Source organism: Opisthocomus hoazin, chromosome 11, assembly GCF_030867145.1.
Source record: "Opisthocomus hoazin isolate bOpiHoa1 chromosome 11, bOpiHoa1.hap1, whole genome shotgun sequence".
Classification (NCBI taxonomy): domain Eukaryota; kingdom Metazoa; phylum Chordata; class Aves; order Opisthocomiformes; family Opisthocomidae; genus Opisthocomus; species Opisthocomus hoazin.
Genome location: NC_134424.1, coordinates 500227 through 519167, shown reverse-complemented (window position 1 = coordinate 519167; position 18941 = coordinate 500227). Strand labels below are relative to the sequence as shown.

The following is an 18941-nucleotide window of genomic DNA, read 5'->3' as shown; positions in this document are numbered from 1 at the left end:
CTCAGTGTTGTTTTAGCACCTACAATACTGGTATCTGATCAGGCAGTTGTCGATTACCTGTAAATAAGTAAAACCAGCTGGAATTCAACGATCGTGCTGTAACGGTCATCTTCAATTTAGGTCTAAGCTGTGTATATTCAGCTGAACTGTATATTAATATATTCCAGCTGACTGACGAATACAGATTTTAAGATGTTTATCACCTGTATTACAGTGTTCTTGTCTGACAGTCTTCCCATGCCTCCAGAAATATGTTTCTAATGACGGGTGGTGCATTTAATAGTGTGCATTATAATCTTTATTAAAAACAAATTAAATCCCTATTAGATACACTTCATTTGCTGTGAACTGACAGGTTTCCTGCTGCACTGTCATTCTGGGCATGCGACGATGAGAAGATACGCTAGCCAGAGGACACAGGTGTGTTGCACCGCTTCCAGTGAGGTTAGCAAACCCTTGTGTCCGCTCCAGATCTGCAGCTAAGGACCCTTGCTCTGTTCTTCACTCTTTCTGCCAGGCGCCTGTCACTGGCTGTTGCTGATGACAGGACCTCAGGCGAGGTGGTCCTTCGGGGTGGTCTGGGACAGCCATGCATGTGAGCGAGCCCCGTGCAAGTCAGTACAAGTCCAAGACCTGTTTCTCACACCCTTCTTTATTTTGTGTTCTAGTAGCTACTGAGTGTCTGGGGGAAAAGGGTGAGTTTATACCCCACAGGCTCGGGTAACGGAGCTGAACAATGGATTCAGCCAGCAAATGCTCCACGCTGTGGAAGCTTTGACCCTGGGTACTGGCTTGGTCCTGCACAAAGAAGAGTGGCTACTGGCTGCACCCAGACCAGCTTCAGATACTGCACAACTGCAGCGCTCAGAGGTTTCCTACCACATGGGTGAGTGACCCTCACCCCTCCACACGCAATGAGAGAAAACCTTGGCACAGCCTGGAAACTCATCGTTCTGTTCCCTTACCTACGACAGAGAGGACCAGCAAGATGCTGCAGATGACAATGGAGACGATGATTGCAGTCTCTCCTCCCCCGAGGTGCAGCATGGCAATTGTGTGGTTGAACTTTCCAACTTGGATCTAGAGAGGGAGAAGCAGGGAGGAAAAGCAGGAGGTGAGCAGCACATTGCCAAGCGGCTCGGAGGTTGAGCAAGGGGGGACTACGGGGCAGCGCTCAGCAGACCTTTGCCCGAGGACCTACTGACCACGCTGGCTCAGCCCACGGGGCCTGGCGGGGAGGCCGGGCTGTGCCTTTCACTGCTGGACCTCGGGGTCTTTGCATGTCTCAGAGCCCAGCTCCCTTCCTGCGTGCTCTGGTGGAAAGCCAAGGCCAGCTCACGGCAGGCTGCGGTACCACAGCGGTGCCCATCCACAGGGCTTTGATGGCAGAGCCAGACACTCCAGCCCACGTCATGGCCCCACCGTACCCACCCCAGAGCACGAGACAATCCTTTCTCAGACAGCTCACCGCACCACATTGTACTGCCTGTACTACTTTTACTAGAAAACCACTTCCACTAATCATCCGGCTTTGTTACGCCTCTGAATGGCCATTGAATCCCAGCTGCACTCTCCTTTCTCCTCCAGAAGCAGAACTGCTGCCACTCCAGAGAAGGAGGGCAAAGAAACTTTACAGTCTTTGAAATATATCTAAAGTAAGGGAATAAAAATAAATAATAATGACATCAGAGACAAGTCATGATGCTGTGGCTAAAGCAGCGGACTGGGTGTCAGGAGGTGCTGGCTCTGCTCCCAGCCTGAACTTCTTGTGATACCAAGCACAAACCACTTGAGCTGAGTCCTTTGGTCTCCTGATCACCAGAAGGGAAGAGGCCAACACACATCACAGGCAGGCTGGCGAGTTTACTCGGCACTATTTATAAACAGCTCTCTAGGCCCCTGGGATGAAAGAGTTCAACAGCATCATCTGATAAGGAAAACTCATGACCACGCCAAGTCTTGCTTCTGGAAATGCGAGTTTCACTTCTCTCAAGCAAAGAGAAGCAAGAGAAACATGAGCAAAAAAAGCTGAACAAAGGTAGGGAAGAGACGGAATCATCTTATGATTACACCTGTGTTACGGAGCACCTCCAGGAAAGGTGCACGCCGCAGTTAAATCACAGTCAGCTCTCAGAAGCTGGGCCAAAGCAGTGCCACAAGCAGGGCCTTCCCCACGCCCGTGCATCAAGCCCCACGCAGCGCACAGCTCCATACCCGCTGGCAAATCCAAGCCCTGGCTCCCAGCAGCGCTGGTGAGGGCACTGCTGCTGCCGGCTGAAGGCACCCGGACAAGGCTGGAGGTCTGCCCCGCACTGCTCCCTCCACAGCCAAGAGCAGACGGACTGCGCCGCCGCCGCAACGCCAGCTGCCGTGCCCGGCATCGGGAAAACCTCTAGCGGCTCTGGCCATCAGCGCTGGACCGCACAGCCAGGCTCCCGAGGCCCCGAGCCCCACCGTGCCCTCGTGCCAGCCCTCGGATGGGCTCTGACGCCGGGGTTGCTGGGGTGGTGCCTCCAGGCAGTGTCCAACACGAAGAGTTTTGGTCTCCTCCCCGCTGTGCGCTGGCCGGGGACAGCGAGCCGCAAGCACCACGCAAGCGTCTGCGGAGGCTGGTGTGACCGTCTGCGCAGCACGCTGCCTAGCCTTGAGATTTCCACCTCCTTCGCCTGAAACGCCGCAATGAGGCAGGTCCTCCACGCTTTTTGAGTCTTTTTTTTCCCACCAACTCAACCTTTCACATTTGCCAGAGGAGAAATCCCACGCTTGCTGTTTAATTCAGTGTTTAAACAGTTAGGTCAGGAACAAAAATGGCTTTGAAGGCCTCGGCAAGCTTCTCTTGTTTATTTGGACAAGCCTACTCAATACAATTTTTTGTAAGGGGTATTAATTCAGCTGCAGATTAAACAGCAGCACGTCCTGTCACCAGCACGTGGCGGGGGTGCAGAGGGGGCCGGGGCTGGAGGGCACCCTGAGCCCGGGAAGAGCTGCTGGGGCTGGGCAGGACTCCCAGGGCACGGGGCCACCTCGGGGTCACTGGGAACCATGCTCCAGCTTAGGAGACGGAGCCTTCTTGCAGCCTCCCAGGGTGTGAATGGGAACCCCATGGGACTAAACTAGACCAAAACCAAGCTCCAGCTCACCTAAGGCACTCCCAAAAAAGCTACTCATAAGTGACCCCCCAATGCACAGGAAGGCTCGGGAGCTCCATCTCCACCAGCAGCTCCTCCTCTCTACAGACAGCTCCTGCTGCCTTGTGCGACCTGCTAACACTGACCTGCCCCGAGAACACCCTCGCAGAACAGCAGACCCAAAATCACAGTCAGAATTAGGATCAACAGTGGGACCTGTCTGAAAGGACAGTTTTCCTGTGCTCTCCTCACTGCAGACGTGAGCTCTACCATCTAAACCAGAGCAAACTGGGCAGCCACCACAAGAGGCATCTCCACTCGCCAGACGAGAGAGTTTGCATCAGCAGGTGAGGCTGCTGCAGCCCCCGAGAGCCGGCCCTGATGCAAATCAGGCAGGAGCCACTGGCCCCGTGCTATCAATGCTGTTAGAAGTGTGTAATAAAGGCAGCCGTTGCCTACGAAATGGCCAGCAGGCGGTAACTCCAACCACGTATGGAGGTTGAAGAAGTGCTCACAGACGTGAATACAAGCTGATTGTTTAGCTGCACTCTCACTGCTGGTACATTCTTAATAGCTATGTGATACTTTAGGGCTGGGTATCTTACTCCTGCTTCCTAGGGACCTACTAGGGCATTACCCTGAATGTTTTGTGTCAAACCAAGACTAGAAAACTCAGAAATTCCTTTTCTTCCCCAAAGGGATTTCCCTGTTTCTTAGTTCTCACTAAACCCAAAATTACCCTATTTAAAATTTCCATTAAAATGACTTGGGAAATTCTGCTACTTCTGCATTTCCATGTTTCCAGTTTGCAACAGAATTTCATCCACCACAGACTGTAAACAGTAAGCTGGGCAACCCTGTCAGGGAGTTGGTGGTGCATCTTCATGCCTTTCTTCTGGGCAGCGCAAGCCCACAGCCTCCTCTGCTGCCTTTGCAGCCTTCCTCCTCCTCCCTGCCCACGCCGCAGGCTCCCATCCATTCACTGGTAACACATGGGCTGCGAGGAGGGCTGCAGGGTCTCAGACCATGGAGATGGAGCCATTTTCTCCCCAGATACAAAGAGCCATAGTCACATCCCTGCGTGGCAATGGGCTGCATATGACATGAGAGAAACTGAGGGCCAGAAGAGCAGCTAAGCCAAGCCCTCTGCAGAAAAAAGGACAGCAACAAAGTACTGCGAATTCTGCAGACACAAAGATGAAAAACAGCCTGGAACACTGAACTCTTCGCAGTGACAAAAGAGCAGCCCCCGGGAAGCAACGCGAAGCTTTCCAGCCCTGCGCACTCCTCTTGCCCTCCCCGGTCACACGCAGGGACCCGTCTCCAGTGGTTTACTGCAGCCTGCTAAGGGCTGGATGCCCACGTCCACTTGTAGCTCTTCTGCTGGCAGCAGGAGGCCACCCGCCTGAAAACTGTGTGGAATTCCCCAAACGTGGCTCACAAGGGCAGAAATAAAATTCCTGCAAGTGACAAAAACTCACATGCCTGGGATTTCACAGCGCCTTACAAGAACTGACAAACTCTCCCCACGGGGGCTGATGGCACGGTTCCCTCGGCAGGCAGCTGCCGGTGCCCGGCGGGTCGGAGCGTGGCAGCCCCTCTCCACGACTCGGGGCAGCCTCAGCACCGGCTACGCCTGCACCCCGCCGCCGAGCTGCCCTGGGCACGGCTGCGAGCCCCGTGTGCCGCCCACCCTCCGGTCCCTGCGCCTCTCTGCAAGGCTGCCTGCGAGCTTCCCGGCAGGTCCTGCCCGCGCACGCCAAAGGCCCCTTGGCACGCAGGGCTTGCGGCAGGGACCCCCTCGCCCGTGCGCTCAGCGCATGGGGGCCCCGGGAACTCACCGTCACGGGCAACTGCCTTTCCGAGGTGCTCAGCGACTCGTTGACAGAGCAGTGGATGACTTTGTCCGAAACAATCTGGATCTCGCACGAGATAAGGCCAATTTTCACTTGGTACTCGTTGCTTTCCAGGCCCAGGCTGTCAGGCTCTTTCTAACGACAAAAATAGAATCAGGATGTCAGCCTCTAGAGTAGCAGCTGGAATTGCAAAGGATTTTCCTGCCTTACTTTCCAAATTCCCTGCTGTTTTTCAGACCTGGGAGGACTCTCCCTCACCAAGGACATTTTTCCAGCTCTCCACAGGAAGCCCAGAACTTGGCCATTCCCCATTTTCCTGTTTCCCATTCCTCACTCTGCATGGGGCATGGGATGAGCAAGCCTCTCGTGGAACCTGGAAAAATCTTTTGATCTGCCCAGGCTGCGCACCGCAGATAAGGGTCTCAGTGCCCACCTGGGAGGGGAAGGATCTGCAATGGAGGAGACAGCCAGGGGATGCGTCTGCAGAGCCTGAGAAAGGGGGAGTGCATTTCTGAAGCACGTTGCGACCCGCGAGGATATCCTGCAGTGAACAATGGCCTTTGAGTTACTGTTGCTCATTGTCCAAGCCACTCAATTGCTTGTTACCCCGACTTCCTTGTTAACTAAGCTGAAATCAGTAGCCAAAAGAGAAGAACGCACTACCTGTTTCTGCAGGAATAAATATCTATTGTCAGGACCTTCTGGAGCACCTGCCTGATTTCAGGCCAGTGCATTATCATTCTTTTTCATACATCCAGTATTTTATTCAGCTTCGTGCTACCACATCCTTCAAACGCAGCTCTCTGTCGTCATGCCTGGAAGGGCATCCTCAGGTCAGGCTGCGTTTCCCGGTGGAGCGAGATGCAGGTGCAGCAGGCTAAGCACGAACTGCCCGCTCCTGCGCGGCTCCTGCCTCTCCCACCGCCCTTCCCTCTCCTGCGCTTCTGGACAGCCACTGTGCTGGGACTTAGGCCTGAAGAGCTTCCCCGTGGGGAGCAGACAACTCCCCCAAAGAAGCTGAGCTGTAAACGCCGCTCTCTTACGTGTATAACCAGAGTTAAGGGCTCGCCAGGATGGTGCTTGATCCACTTCTCCTTCTTGGCTGTGAAGAACTGGGGGTCAGCATAGTACTCCAGGCTGAACTTGCTGATGTGCAAGGCCTCCTCAGGGTACATCTCCTCATCCAGAGCCGGATGCTCATCTGCATAGAAGCGACCGTTGAGATAGAAATCGACGGGTGCAGGCTTGCTCCCCGCAGTGATGTTGGAGGCAGCTGGAGAGGGGCAGGTGATCATGGTGTCGGTGTGAACCTTACAGCTCTGAAAGCAGGAGAGGGCATGCACGTCAAAAACCCAACATCCCGAGTGCCCCTGCCCAGCCTTGGTCCGAGCCCAACCTGCAGCACGGGCTGAGGCTCAGCTTCACACCCCGAATGTCCTCAGGCACCGGGCGCGCAGCACTGCTCCCAGTTACTGGGTGACACCCAGCGGGGACACCCACCGTTTGCTCTCTGCCGATGCCACGGACGTCCATGGACACGTTCTGGACCAGCTCAAAGCCTGTTCCTTCCAGGGTGATGATCCTGCCCCCGCTTCGAGGAGAAAGGAAGAAAGAGCAGGTGACTGCAGAGGACAACACAGCAGCGAGGTGCAATGGCTGGGTCTCCCCGTTGTCCTTTTCCCAGGGATGTTTCCCAGCTGCTTGCACAGAAAATATAACCCAGCAGCCAAAGTCTTCTTCCTACTTAGAGCAAGCATCCATGCAGCTACCAAGATACCAGGGGAGGAAGCAGGGGCAGCAGCTGCCGTGCTGGAAAGTGGGGGACCTCTCCTAGCAGCAGCAAACTGTCCCACTTACCCCCGCTCCCCAGAGGAGCCGCCTGCCGCCGCACGCCGGGTACGCAGCAGGTCGCCCAGGCCACCGCCGGTGTGAGAGGTTATCCTCCAGCAAGGGGGTTACCCTCTCCCAGGGCCAGGAGACGCTCCCTGCCCCTGCACTGCAGAGAACTGCAAGTCTTGGAGAGGGAAGAGACCCCTGTGTAAGGAGGACAAGGACCCTGCATCGCCCAGACACTTTTGATTTAGATCACAATGTGAAAGTTGTTTTGTGTTTTGGATCTGCTGCCTGGGGAATGCAAAACAGGGGCCTCTCAATGTGCAGGCAATTAACGACAGTAACGAGAGGGCCTTGATGACTGCTAGGCAGAGCTAGGGGTGGAGAACCAGGGCTGCTTGTCTGTTCTGCCCAGCAGAAGCTGTACCCTGGATTTACCTTCCCTCCCGCCGCATCACATTTGATCTGTTTGGAGCATCTGTCAGGGCACAGTCAGGACTCACAAATCCTGCTATCTGAAGACCACTCCAGATACAGCGACCTTGGGCCCAAGGCCTGAGAGTCAGGTTCTCTGAGATCTGTGCGCACTTTACCACGTAGTTACAATCCAAGCTTCTAACTAAGAGCCCGTCACATCCGCAGAATTTACAACTCCTGTTTTGTTTTAAACTTTGCTTACACAAATTATTTTAGCAATGTGGTAAGATAAATCAGATCCAGCTAAATCTTTACACAAGTTATTGACCCCTTGACAGCCCGGCAAAGCACTGGAGCAGTCAGACTACACGAGCCACCAAGCAGTCTGAAGAGAGAGAGACTGCTGTCACGTCCTCAGTGGTCTCAGATTTGGAAACTGCTGTAAATACAAAGAAAGCAGACGAAGGTGACGGAGAAATACCCAGGTGGTTTCCCCTGTGCATACGGGCAGTGACATTCTTCCGCTGTCTCCGTGTTTGGATACCGCTCTCGCCGCTCGGCACAGTTTGCAAGCTGGCTGGGAGCTGAGGTTGGCTGAGTCACTGCTGCGCCTTGTCATTAACTTTCCCACCGCCTGCATCTCTGGCACCGCGCTTGGGAATGCCGAGACACGGCTTTGCTCCCGGGGGATCAGACCATCAGGGCCTGCCGCGTGCTCACACCCCAGCATGCTGCCTTCACCGCGGTCCTGCAGGCACAGGCACTGGACTCTCGGATTTCTGGGTCAGACCTGGGTTTTCCAGGCCCCACAGCTGAGGAAAGTGGGATTCCACCATGGTATCCAAAGGAACAGGAGCCTAAGAGCTCCATGGAGAGACATGAAACTAAAAACAACATGCTTTAAAAATGAAATACTGTGACCTTGGGGAAGGCTGAAATCCTAAATTACAAATCTCAGCTTATCGTCCAGCAGTTTTACTGCCAAGAAAAATCCTCAGGGTCTCACAGAGGCCCCCACCTGAATCTCCCTAAAGCACCCACCAGGTGTACACAGCACAGTTACCAAGGCTGCCTTGTTTCCGTGTCCTAAACACACTGAAATGAGCTATGGACGGTCCTGGTGTGCGAGACCTCTTCTACCCCGGTGCTGGGGTGCCCCGAAGCACCCTGAGAGCACTCTGCGGTGCCCCTTTTGTACCTGTCTGCAAGGCAATGTGCCAGACCCCAGGGTGGAGAAAGCCCCTTCCTCCCTGCGGGACCCTCTCCCACCGGCCCAGAGCCGAGCCTCTCCCTTGCAGGCAGAGGCAGAGATGTGCCAGCCCTGAAATGGAAGTCACGGTGCCACAGCAGCGCGGCACGGGGCCCCAGCGCCGTACCCTGCCTCCCGGCCGCGCTTTGGCGGCCCCGGGCTCTGGACACGGGTGTGCTCAGCACCTGCTCGGTGTCTGGATGGCCTGAAGCAGAGGCAGGGCCAGCCTGCAGCAGGCGACACTGGGATGCTGCCATCGGCTCTGCGCGTTGATGGCACAGCACTGCTCGCTTTCGCGTTCGGCAAAAGTTAAGAGGCTGATCTCAGCACAGGCGACAAACGGACGGGCAAATCCTGGCTGTCTCCACTGGGGAGGATCTCACCTGATCTGGCTCTTTTTGGGGTTGATGTCTGATATAATCGGGTTCTTCTCATACTTGAACGTGATGTTGTAGCTGGCACAAGACTTGTTCTCGAACTGAACGCAGACTTGCACGGCCGTGGTGAGCTCCGCAGACGGCATGGTGCAGGTGATGGTGCTGTCGCTGCGGCTGCGCAGGGAAAGCAGGGTCAGCTGCAGACAGCCATGGCAGACCGAGCGGCTGCAGCCAGGCCCCGGGGACCTGCACGCGCTCGGGAGCGGCGGTCAGCAGAGATGGGCAAGGGGCAGCTCCCAGGCACGTGCTGATCGCCTGTTCACTGCATTGCCCACTAATGAGCAATTCTCAGCACGTACCAACCCCGGCTGCCAGACTCCTCTCCCATACAGCCAAAGCAAAAGGGCAGGCTCCTACTTCTGCCCTGACGAGACGGGAACGTACGGGAGAGGTTTCTCCTGACCGGACCCTGGGAGCGCAGGTACCTTCTGCCTCTGGCAGATACGGGTACAAAACCTACGTCTGCTTTGCTCCCAGGGTTTGGTCCCGGTCCCAGCTCATCCAAGGGGCCTGGCAGCATCCTGCAAACAGCGTGCAAGAAGCACTTTGTTCGCTGCTGGTCGCTGCCACCTCATCACAGCAACACCAACGCCACGGCTTTGCCAAAGAAACTCGCCCCATCCTGGTGCCAGGCACCCGCAGCGCAGCTCTGCCTCATCGCTCCGGGGACACCAGGCTGGTGGGGCACTGGAAGCAGAGAAGCCAGCAGCCAAGCCAGCCGGTGGGGATGCCACGCTGGCTCCAAGGCTAGCAGCAGCATGCAGTGGTGCCCCCCACCAAAACCCCAGCTCCTCCTGATCTCCTGGGGGACAAATATCGTCCGTCCTAATGCTTTGGTTCTTGTCACTAGCTCGGCAACAGCCATGCCCAAGTGCTAGCCCCCAGACCTGGTCCTACCTGAGGTCAGTGCACTGCTTGGAGGTGTTGACGAGGACACGGAGCTCAGAGCCGACGTCCAGCCTGCTGCCTCTGATGGTCACTCTGGTTCCTCCAGCCTTCGGGCCATTCAGGGGAGCTATGGACTGCACCACGGGAAGCTAAAAACAAAGGGGAAATCTGTTTTCTAGGCTGGTAAAATCACAGTTGGATACTCCACACTGCACGTGGGAATTGCTTCAGTAAATGTTAAGTACCCAGTATTGTGAGGCTTCGGAACAGCAGCACAGCAAAAGCTTCTGCTAGCAGGGTTTCAGAACAACCAGAGGAGCGAGAACATATGAAACTTCTGTGACTCTTTGTGGTCCCTAAATTCCAGCAGTAAATGAGACATGAGTCTGAACTGGAGCCCAGGATCCCACCGGTCCCTTGAGATTTGCAATACAGGGTCCAGAGCTGGCAACAGCTCAAGGTCCGGCAACAGCAGGAAATCTCTCATTTATTCCAGCTCCTGCCATCTCTGCCCTTCCAGATCCATTTCCTCCTGAATGCGAAGCCAGTGCTAAAGCCCCAGCGGATGATGGCCTTGAGATCTGTGAAAACAGCCACCCGGGTCTAGATAATTGAATATCAAACTCCTTCTTAAGGAAGCTTCAAATCTGAATCTCCTGAGGCGACAGGAACTAAAGGGGAAGTTACTTTGCCTCTCACCATTTTCAGCAGAAATTAGCATGTATGTTATCTGCATTTGCAGCCCCTGGAAATCTTCCTGAGATTCATCATTGTGAGGCTTTGATAACTAATGCAGCACTGAACCCTCGTTCCTGCTGCACAGAGAGCCCCGGGAGGGTCTGCTGGCAACCTCCCTGCTCCGGTTTGAATAGGACACCAAGGGCAGAGCAAATAATTATTTCAAGACCCTTCCATAAGACACTTGCTAATTCCCTGTCAAACACCGCAAGCCCCGGAGGCACGAGACCCGCCGGGCTGTGGAGGTGGGCTGGAGCCTGCTCGCTGCCACAGCCCGTCCCTCGCTGCCGCCGCAGAGCCAACCCGCACCGGGGAGGACTGAAGAACACGGGCTGAGCTGCTCTGTGCTGCCTGGTGCTAACGTCCTTTCCTGTCAATCCCAGCCACACAAACATGCTTATTAATAGCTATCCTTGCCCTTGCCCTACACTCAGACTGCTTTATTTCTCTACAGCCGTTTCCTCTGTTGTTTCTGATCATTACCCATTTCCACAGGATTCATTTTTGTTGATCTGTATTTCTCTGAGTGTCTGCAAGCAGCTGTCTCCTGCCCTTGGCCCCTAACCTATGCATTCAGACGCACAGTTATGACAACAGCAGAGATTATTCCTGTTCCCCAAAGCCCTCCAGCTCTTCCCCTCAGCAAGAGCCAGTGGCTACACCAGCACTGATTCCCTCCACTGCAACTTTTGCAAATTCAGCTCATTTGGCAAATTCAGCTCATCCATAGCCTGCTACAATGTCCTGGAGAAGTCTCTAGATCACATTTTGGCCTCCTCCTCAGCAGAATTACAGCTGAATTCTGTCTCTTGCAGATACTTCTGACAAAGACTTTGAGAGATGTAGCACACAAACAGTATTTGGTACTTTCTAAAGGATCTTCTTTGGAAGGGCAGTTCTAAAAGTCTTGTAAACTTTTTCAGGTAAACTGCTATCAGCACTCAAGCTCAGGTCTCACCAAGACCAGCCTTGCATGGTATAGTCTATCCCATCTTCACGCCATCGTACCTGAGAGGAGAATCAAGAAAACTACAGAGCATTGCTTAGTTTGGAGATGGTGTGGAAGCCACTTTTGGTGTGGAACACACCACCAGCTACACATTGTGCAGCTTTGCTCCCCAACACACCTGTGCACAAAGCAGGGTACTCTCTCCTCTCTTCTCCAAGCTTTGCTGTGATGAATAGAGACAGACAGCTTTCTGCTGTGCCACCTGAGCAGAAGACAGCTCCTCTCCCAGTCCCGCGAGGACAGCCTTCTCCTTAAGCTTGCCCAGGAGCTGCCAGCACAGAGCTGTCACCGACCCGGTTTGAGTTCAGCGACTGACTTTTGCTGCTCTCGCTTTGGGCAGCGCTGGAGCTTTTACAGGGGTTTCCTGAGAGGGCTTTTCCTCGCATGCCGAAAGCTGGCGAAGGAGCCTCCCAGCCCTTTCCCACTCTTCGGGCCCTCCTCCTCTTTGTGAACCAGGCAATCGGCCCGGCAGCGGGTGCTGTGGCAGAGCCAGCACAGACATCCTGACGGCAGCGTGCCAGAAATCCCAGACTCGAGGTCAGTTAATGGGTCACACCCCACGGCACCTTGCTCCACGCCAGGCTGCTGCTTCTCTAAGACATTTTGGATGTGAACACGGATGCCTGGAAACAACGGGAACGGGTCCCAGGGTAGAGGTGCTCCCGGGAACGACCGCGGAGCCAAGCCTGGCAGTGCCCTCGGCTCTCCGGTCCCCTCCTCGTGCGCTGCCAGGCCTGGCTCTGCTGCGGGTGTGCCATGCCTGCGCTGGCTGCACGCTGTGGAAGCCTCCCCGAACTGAACACCGAACACGTGATCGGTTACAGCGTGGGGGACTGCGCTCCACGATCCTGCCCTAAATTCCTCACAACGACTACCAAGAATCAAAAGTCGTTTCCTGGGGCTCGAGCCTTCTTTCAAGCCACCGGACTGCAGCGCAGCCTATTCTTCCCCAGCGAAAGCAGGAGCAGAAGCACAAAGGCTCCAAGTAAACAGCACGCCCTTGGCACCCGCGCTGTTGTGCTTGCCCCGGATGGATGGGGCTGCCCGTGAATACCGTCTGGCCAGAGACGAGGGTGCTTGTAGGAAGGAGAAATGCATGGATCTCTTTCAGGTTTATAGAGATGAATGTCATCTTTGTGAGAAGGTACAGTACAAAGCTATAAAGGGCTTTTCTTTGTATAATGAGTGACACAGGGTTAGCTCGAGTCTAATCCCTACACATTATTCTCATGCAAAAACTGAGACAATCTCTGCAGCAAAACGTATCAGCTCTAAATAATATGAGCCCATGGTATGTAACTTACATAGCACAAAAAGACTTTGCAAACCTCAAAAAATCTCACAGGTTGTAACGGCACTGTAGCAAAAGAGGAGGAAGAAAAACGAGCTCCTCCTCACAGCCGGAGGAACGGCGATGCAGCCGGGATGAGCAATGCAGCACTGCAGCAGCGGAGGCTGGCAGCAAGGCTGCGCCCAACGATGCCCCAGCCGCAGTCCTGCCCCGCGTCAAGCCCGGATTTGCCAGGCCTGGCTCCGGTAGCCAGCGGTGAGGAGACATGCCAGCGGCTCCCCGAGCACCCGACTCGGCTCGTCGAGGATCCTCTTTCCAAGCCAGCTGCGCGTGCGGGGGCTGCACACTTGTTTCAAGGGGTGCAAGAACTGCCAGCGAAACACCCGGGGGGCAGCTACTCACCACGTAGGAGTATCGCTCCCTGGACCTCCCCTCCCGGCTCACGTTCACCGTCACCACGTCAGCAAACGCCTCCGGAGCCTCTCCGGTCCGGCACACGATCCTGTGGAGGGGACAAGAGCGGGTGGGCAGCCGTGCAGAGCCCACCGCTGCCGCCTCCACGCTCTGCTGGTGTGCAGGAACGGGGCGAGCGACGGGGCCGGGGAGGGACAGGCAGGGGACACAGCGGGGATGGGGACAGGGACTGGGACCGCCGCCCTGGCCCCCCAGCACTCACGCCTCGGAGACGACGTATCTGTCGGGCAGCGGCACACACTGCGCGCTGCCGATCCTGACGGCACCGAGGACGTCGCTGAAGCGGCGGCCCAGGTTCCTGCCGCGGATGGTCAGCAGCGTACCCCCTGCCAGCGGCCCGCGCAGCGGCTCGATCTGCAGCACCAAGGGAAAGGTTGGCGACAACCACCACGACGCTCCTTGCCTTCATCCTGGCCCCCGCCCCTGCTTGGGCCCCGTGAAGATGACGGAACCGCTCCTCGTGCTCTTGCTCCCCCCACAGCACGCCCACCACCACGCTCCCCTCGCTGCAGCTTTGCCCATGTGAAGCCATCACGCTTCTGTGCTGCGTTTGGAAGCAGGGTTTGGTCAGGGACTACTCCAGCTGCAGACACACCTGGGGTCAAACATCACTCCTTGCACACCACAGCTGTGAACGGAGGTGAGGCAGAGACAAACCCAGAGACTCAGACACCTGGAGCAGGGATGCTGCTGTGCTGGGAAGGGACAGTCCTGCCACCGTGTCTCTAAGGGCTGTCCCGAACACAGCGGGGCCTTTCAGGTCAAAAAAAAAGACAAAAAGTGTCCTGATGCGTGGCGCACGGTGAAGACACCATCACTGCGGCACCCCGGGACGCGCACGGCTCCGCGGGAGGAGAAGGCTGTTGGCCATCCACCTCCTACGCCAGCGGCTCTTCACCCGAAGATGCTGGCCCCACCACTGTGAGGGGACAGGAACGCGTGAGGGGCGTCCCCAGGCAGCACGACTGCATCATTCGGGGGTGGGACAAAGTCCCCCCATTCAGAAATGGCTCTTTTCCCTTTGCAAACGCCGTGGCACACAAAGCCAGCGCAACGTGCCTGGTGCCACTGGCTGGCCAAGCCATCCAGGGCCGGTTGGGACCCCCCCCAGGCTCAGCGTCCTTCAGTTGCTGCTTCGCCCTCGCCTCCAGGATAGCTCTGCAAGGGCTCGTTTGCTCGCATGACTGCGGAGGATTTGGATTCACCAGCTACTATTTGCTAAGGAAACAGCGGCACAGTCCTGTGACGCTCTGCGACCTGAGCTGTGGTTTCCTTCCATTCTTTTCTGGCCAGCTGCTGACAACACTGGACGTGTGCTGGGGAAGGACAGGATCACAGGGAGCACCCCTCTCCCACGGCGACGAGAGCAAAGGGGCAGGCGATGGGGATCCTGCGGTCCCTCCACGCAGTCTTACGGCACCCAGACCTTGAGCAGCTATCGCTACACGCCTCCCTGAGAACACACCCTTGCCTATTTTAATGTCGACATTAGCTGTTTTGCCTCTCCAACTTCTCCTTTCCTAGAGAGCTCATTTAAAGATTTGCTCCATACACTTTCTTTGCAACTTGTCAGGGACAAATCTGTTGGCTCATACCATACCTCTAAGCAGAACCCCAGATCCAAATGCCCCCAACAAACATTCATTCAACTACGATTTAAATAAAACTCATTTCAAAATGCATAATGCCAAAAGGTCCCTCTGCCACTCAGTCTCAGCAGAACTGCAGAGCATGTGTGTCTGGAGATCGGGCTCACGTTCACATTTCAGCTGTGCTCCGTTAAACGCTATTCCTGATAAGAATGCTTTGGCCAACTCTACAAATCGTTCTCACTTTTACCAGCCCCAGGAACTCTGGGACATTTGGATTGTGCTGCTGTTGTTTTTCCCACCAACACGATTAGGATTGGATCCTGTCACTAGCACGAGGCCCTTGGCTCAGGTGACTCAGCAGCACAGAAAGCAATGCAGTGCTGGTCTCAACCCTGTCCTGAGCCAGGGACGAAGCGCGGTTCCTCCCTCCTTTGCCCCGGGCCAGGCACGGCACAGCCAGTTTCACCCTCTGCACCATGGCCACGCCACGTGCACCCTCCGCGTTGCACTGGGGTCTTACCTTCCTGATCTCCGGAGCCGGGCAGAAGTCTGAGACCGGGGGAAGCTCGCCGTGCAGCCGGCAGCTGGAGCTGCCCTCGCTCCAGACGCAGCGGTGCCCCAGGTCCTCCCTCCCCAGGCACTGGGAACAGTCGGCACTCCCAGTCGCGCAGTTATACACCTCCACTAAACGACCAGAGACAACAGAAAACGTGAGCTCCTGGGCCTGAGACTTCCATAGCTCTGCTTAGCTCGAGGCAGCCCCACACCCCCCCACCCCCAGCTATATTAATCCAAGGCACATCTGAAATCCAGTGGATGAGCAGAGCAGCTTGCACATACAGCAAGACGCGGCAGCGCTTGGCTGCCATCCTGAAGATTTCCCAGAAGGACTGGGTGCTTGTTCTCACTGCAGTATAATTTAGCACTTTCTTTTCCTTTTTCTTCCCCTTGAAAAACAAACAACACCCAAACTCGGAACCTTTTGTCAATTTATGCTACATGTTTCCAACTCTCAGCATCCACATGGGAAGCTACTTGGCAAAGCTGGCTCCATCCTGCTAGCAAAGCAATAACGTTGCTTCCACACTGACAAAAATCGGATTTTTACAGTGCTTTGTACGGTGTTTACAGTTCCTTTCCTTCCCCCTGGTGACCACGGGCCCCTGTCATTGACTTCTCCCTTCAGATCTGCTCAGCTCAGCTTCCAAATCATTTTCCTACACCGCTTTCACCTCTTCATTAGCTGGTGCCCTAGGTTACATTTCCTCCCCAGCCCAAAGCCTTCTGCCGCTGGAGTCTGGGCATCCGCTGAGATAAACAGCCAGGAACACTCAGGAAATGTTGCTTTCACACTCGTTTCCCCAGAGGAGAATTTGCAGGAGAACATAAAACAAAGCAGCAGTCACATTTCGCACTTCTGTTCAGGGGAGGATCTCAAGGCACTTCATAAGCAGCTAACGAATCCCTCAGCCTTCAGTGGTCTGCCTGCACTCATGCTGACGAAACACCACCAGCACCGAGGGAGCCTCCCGTTCTCCACAAAAAAATGAACTTCTTTCACCTCCTCCTGAGCCCCCCCAGTGAGTTACACTGGTTGGTTCTCCAACCAACAGCAAAGAGCCAGGATTCCTTCAGTGGACTACCAAAACGCAGTTTGCAATAAAAGCTAGTAAATACTGAAATAATAAACACTAATAACAGTAATTCCATTAAAGACAGTACAAAAGATGCACATATTTCTAATTGGCCCAGCAGATCTCTGTCTCCGCTTGCAAGTCAGCCTCCCTAGTTCTACTCGCACCAATCTGCTCCAGGCGAGGAGGAGCCAGAGCAGGCTAACGGTCCCACAGGACCTCCAAATATTCTGGCACGTTCAGATTGATGCAAAGACAGCCTGTGTAAGTGAGCTCCTTCCCTGCGCAGGAGGAGGGGGGATCCCACCACGCTCTTTCCGCTGTCGTTCCTGCTCCCAGCACCACCCACGCTGAGAACCGAGAGTCTTCTCTTGCACATCAAAACAGTCTCAGCTCAGACCTCCCACCCCTCTCCTCGGAACCACCTCCGTGTCTCAGAAATACGGACACCCTCTTCTTTCTGCGAGGAAGTCACGTCTCACGGCTAACCATGCTGGTATTTCGAAGGTTATTTCACCAGCGTGGAATGCTTTGTGAGATACACCTCCTCTATACACTGGGATTTACTGTGGGGAAGCCTTTTCACCCCGGGTCCGTGGCTGGTGGGGCTAACGTCCCTCTACCCATCAGAGCCGCTCTCCAAAGGCAATCTCACTCCGAGCATCCAGCTCTCGCAGGGCAGATCAGTTCCTTCCACTCCAGCTGCTGACACGACCGGGAGGGAGGAGAGCCCGAAGCGGCTGCCTCCAGCGAGAGCACGCAGCGAGGTGCAGTGCCGAGTCCCCGGGCAGGGCTGGAGAGGCGGCTGCTGGGCAAACGCGGGCTCGCTGCAGCAGCCTCGTCCCGTCGCAGTGCCTGGTCCGAGGGCACTCCTCATCCGACCCTTCGCCTGCCTCCCTTCGTCTGCCGCGGTAGCAGGGGCTTTTCTAGGAGCCTGAGCGTTCCTCCCAGAGACAGAGAGCGGGCCAGGGGTGACATGTATTTACACATTTTATTCTTTTTCAGCACAGGAGGGGAAAAAAGAAAAAAGACTAAATCTTCACAGCATGCTGAATGTTGATGCCACACTCCTGTGAGAGCTCACGGCAGAGCCCTCCCCCAGCCCTTGTCTCCCCCAGGAGGAATTCCCCCCGCCCTGGGGACTCCCCAGGTCCCTGCTGTGACCAGCAGACCCCGTCCCATGCGCGATGGCAGGTGAGACCTCAACCACTGCCCGCACCCAGGGACGGGGCTTGGCTCTCACTGCGTGCAGAGGGGACATCCGCGGGCGTCCCTCTGGATTCTGGGCACACGTTCACATGGGTGCAGCTCTGGGTTTCTGCATGTACCTGAGAGAGAACCGAGCTGTGCCCGGCTGAGCCATGGTCTCTCTCCTGAACCCATAAACTTTGCCAGGATTTTAGAGCAGTTCAAGCCGACCAGATGAGAGCAGAATGAAAATATTTGCTACTCAGACCTGTCATCATCTCTGGACTGTCGATAAATCTGTCTGGTCTGTCCTTCAGCTGAAGGTTCACTGGGAAGAGATGGCTTTTTTCTGATGTGTGGAGCTGCACACAAAAAAGAAGTAAAGAAAAGCTTAGGAAATTTAGTAAAATAGGAGGTTCCATACGCCCACTACATGGATTAACATTCCTCGTGAGGCTTCTCTGACCACTGCTTCCCAGTACAAGAGGGTCTCATCTTCAGCAGAGAGGAAGAGGGGGAAGGCTGTTTGCTGCTGTAATTGTTTTGCTGAAATCCCAGCGAAGGGCACCGTGGCACGGCACATGCCGCAGTGAGAGCAGAGCCCTGGCTTGCTGCTATTTTTAGTAGAAAGGGACAGGAAAACTAGCAGACCGTCCAGCCTGTGCATTTTCAGTGCTGGGCTCCAATACAGAGTTTTGCAGAAGACGTGATGGGAAAGTGCTCCTCTCCAGCTTCTACTCGCAATATTCCCATTGGTGGAAGCCCAAACGTTTGCTGCATTTCAGAGCTGCAGCTTGCCCTCCAACAACCCCACACCGCTCTTCGGTGAGCATCTGAGCACTTTGTCAGGCCAATTCCTATTCAGAATAAAAGCTACAGAAATAGCAACACATAAAAGTGGCCAATTTTTTGCCTGAACTGAACTCTTCCTGTTCAGCAAGGTAAACAAGGAGCTCCTTCCCAAGCCCCAGCAGAGCAGACACCCACAGAGCCATCGATGCAGCACCGGCGACCCGTGAGCACCCTTCCAGCATTAGCACACGCAGAGAGCCTCTTGCCGGAGGGGCGAACCCGGTCTGCGCTCTTTTCAGCTGGAAGTGGAGGGAAGCATGGAGGGAGGGAGGGAGGGAGCGAGGGAGGAAAGGAGGTGGCTGCTGGGTGGGAGGTGGGGGGCAAGACCCTCTGTGCCCTCGGCCCTGCCGCACAC

The 18941-nt window shown here is 55.4% G+C and overlaps 1 protein-coding gene across 1 annotated transcript in view; it reads right to left on the bottom strand.

Moving 5' to 3' along the window:
- The window catches only part of PLXND1 (plexin D1), an 80020-nt gene that overhangs the window by 24304 nt on the left and 36775 nt on the right, over positions 1-18941 (bottom strand). Inside the window, exons 11-20 of the mRNA XM_075432626.1 lie at positions 18003-18096; positions 15433-15596; positions 13523-13674; positions 13249-13348; positions 9818-9957; positions 8867-9034; positions 6485-6575; positions 6028-6303; positions 4970-5119; positions 966-1080 (exon numbers count right to left, since the gene is read on the bottom strand). Coding sequence (XP_075288741.1) covers positions 966-1080; positions 4970-5119; positions 6028-6303; positions 6485-6575; positions 8867-9034; positions 9818-9957; positions 13249-13348; positions 13523-13674; positions 15433-15596; positions 18003-18096 — 1450 coding nt within the window. The remainder of the gene's footprint in view (positions 1-965; positions 1081-4969; positions 5120-6027; positions 6304-6484; positions 6576-8866; positions 9035-9817; positions 9958-13248; positions 13349-13522; positions 13675-15432; positions 15597-18002; positions 18097-18941) is intronic.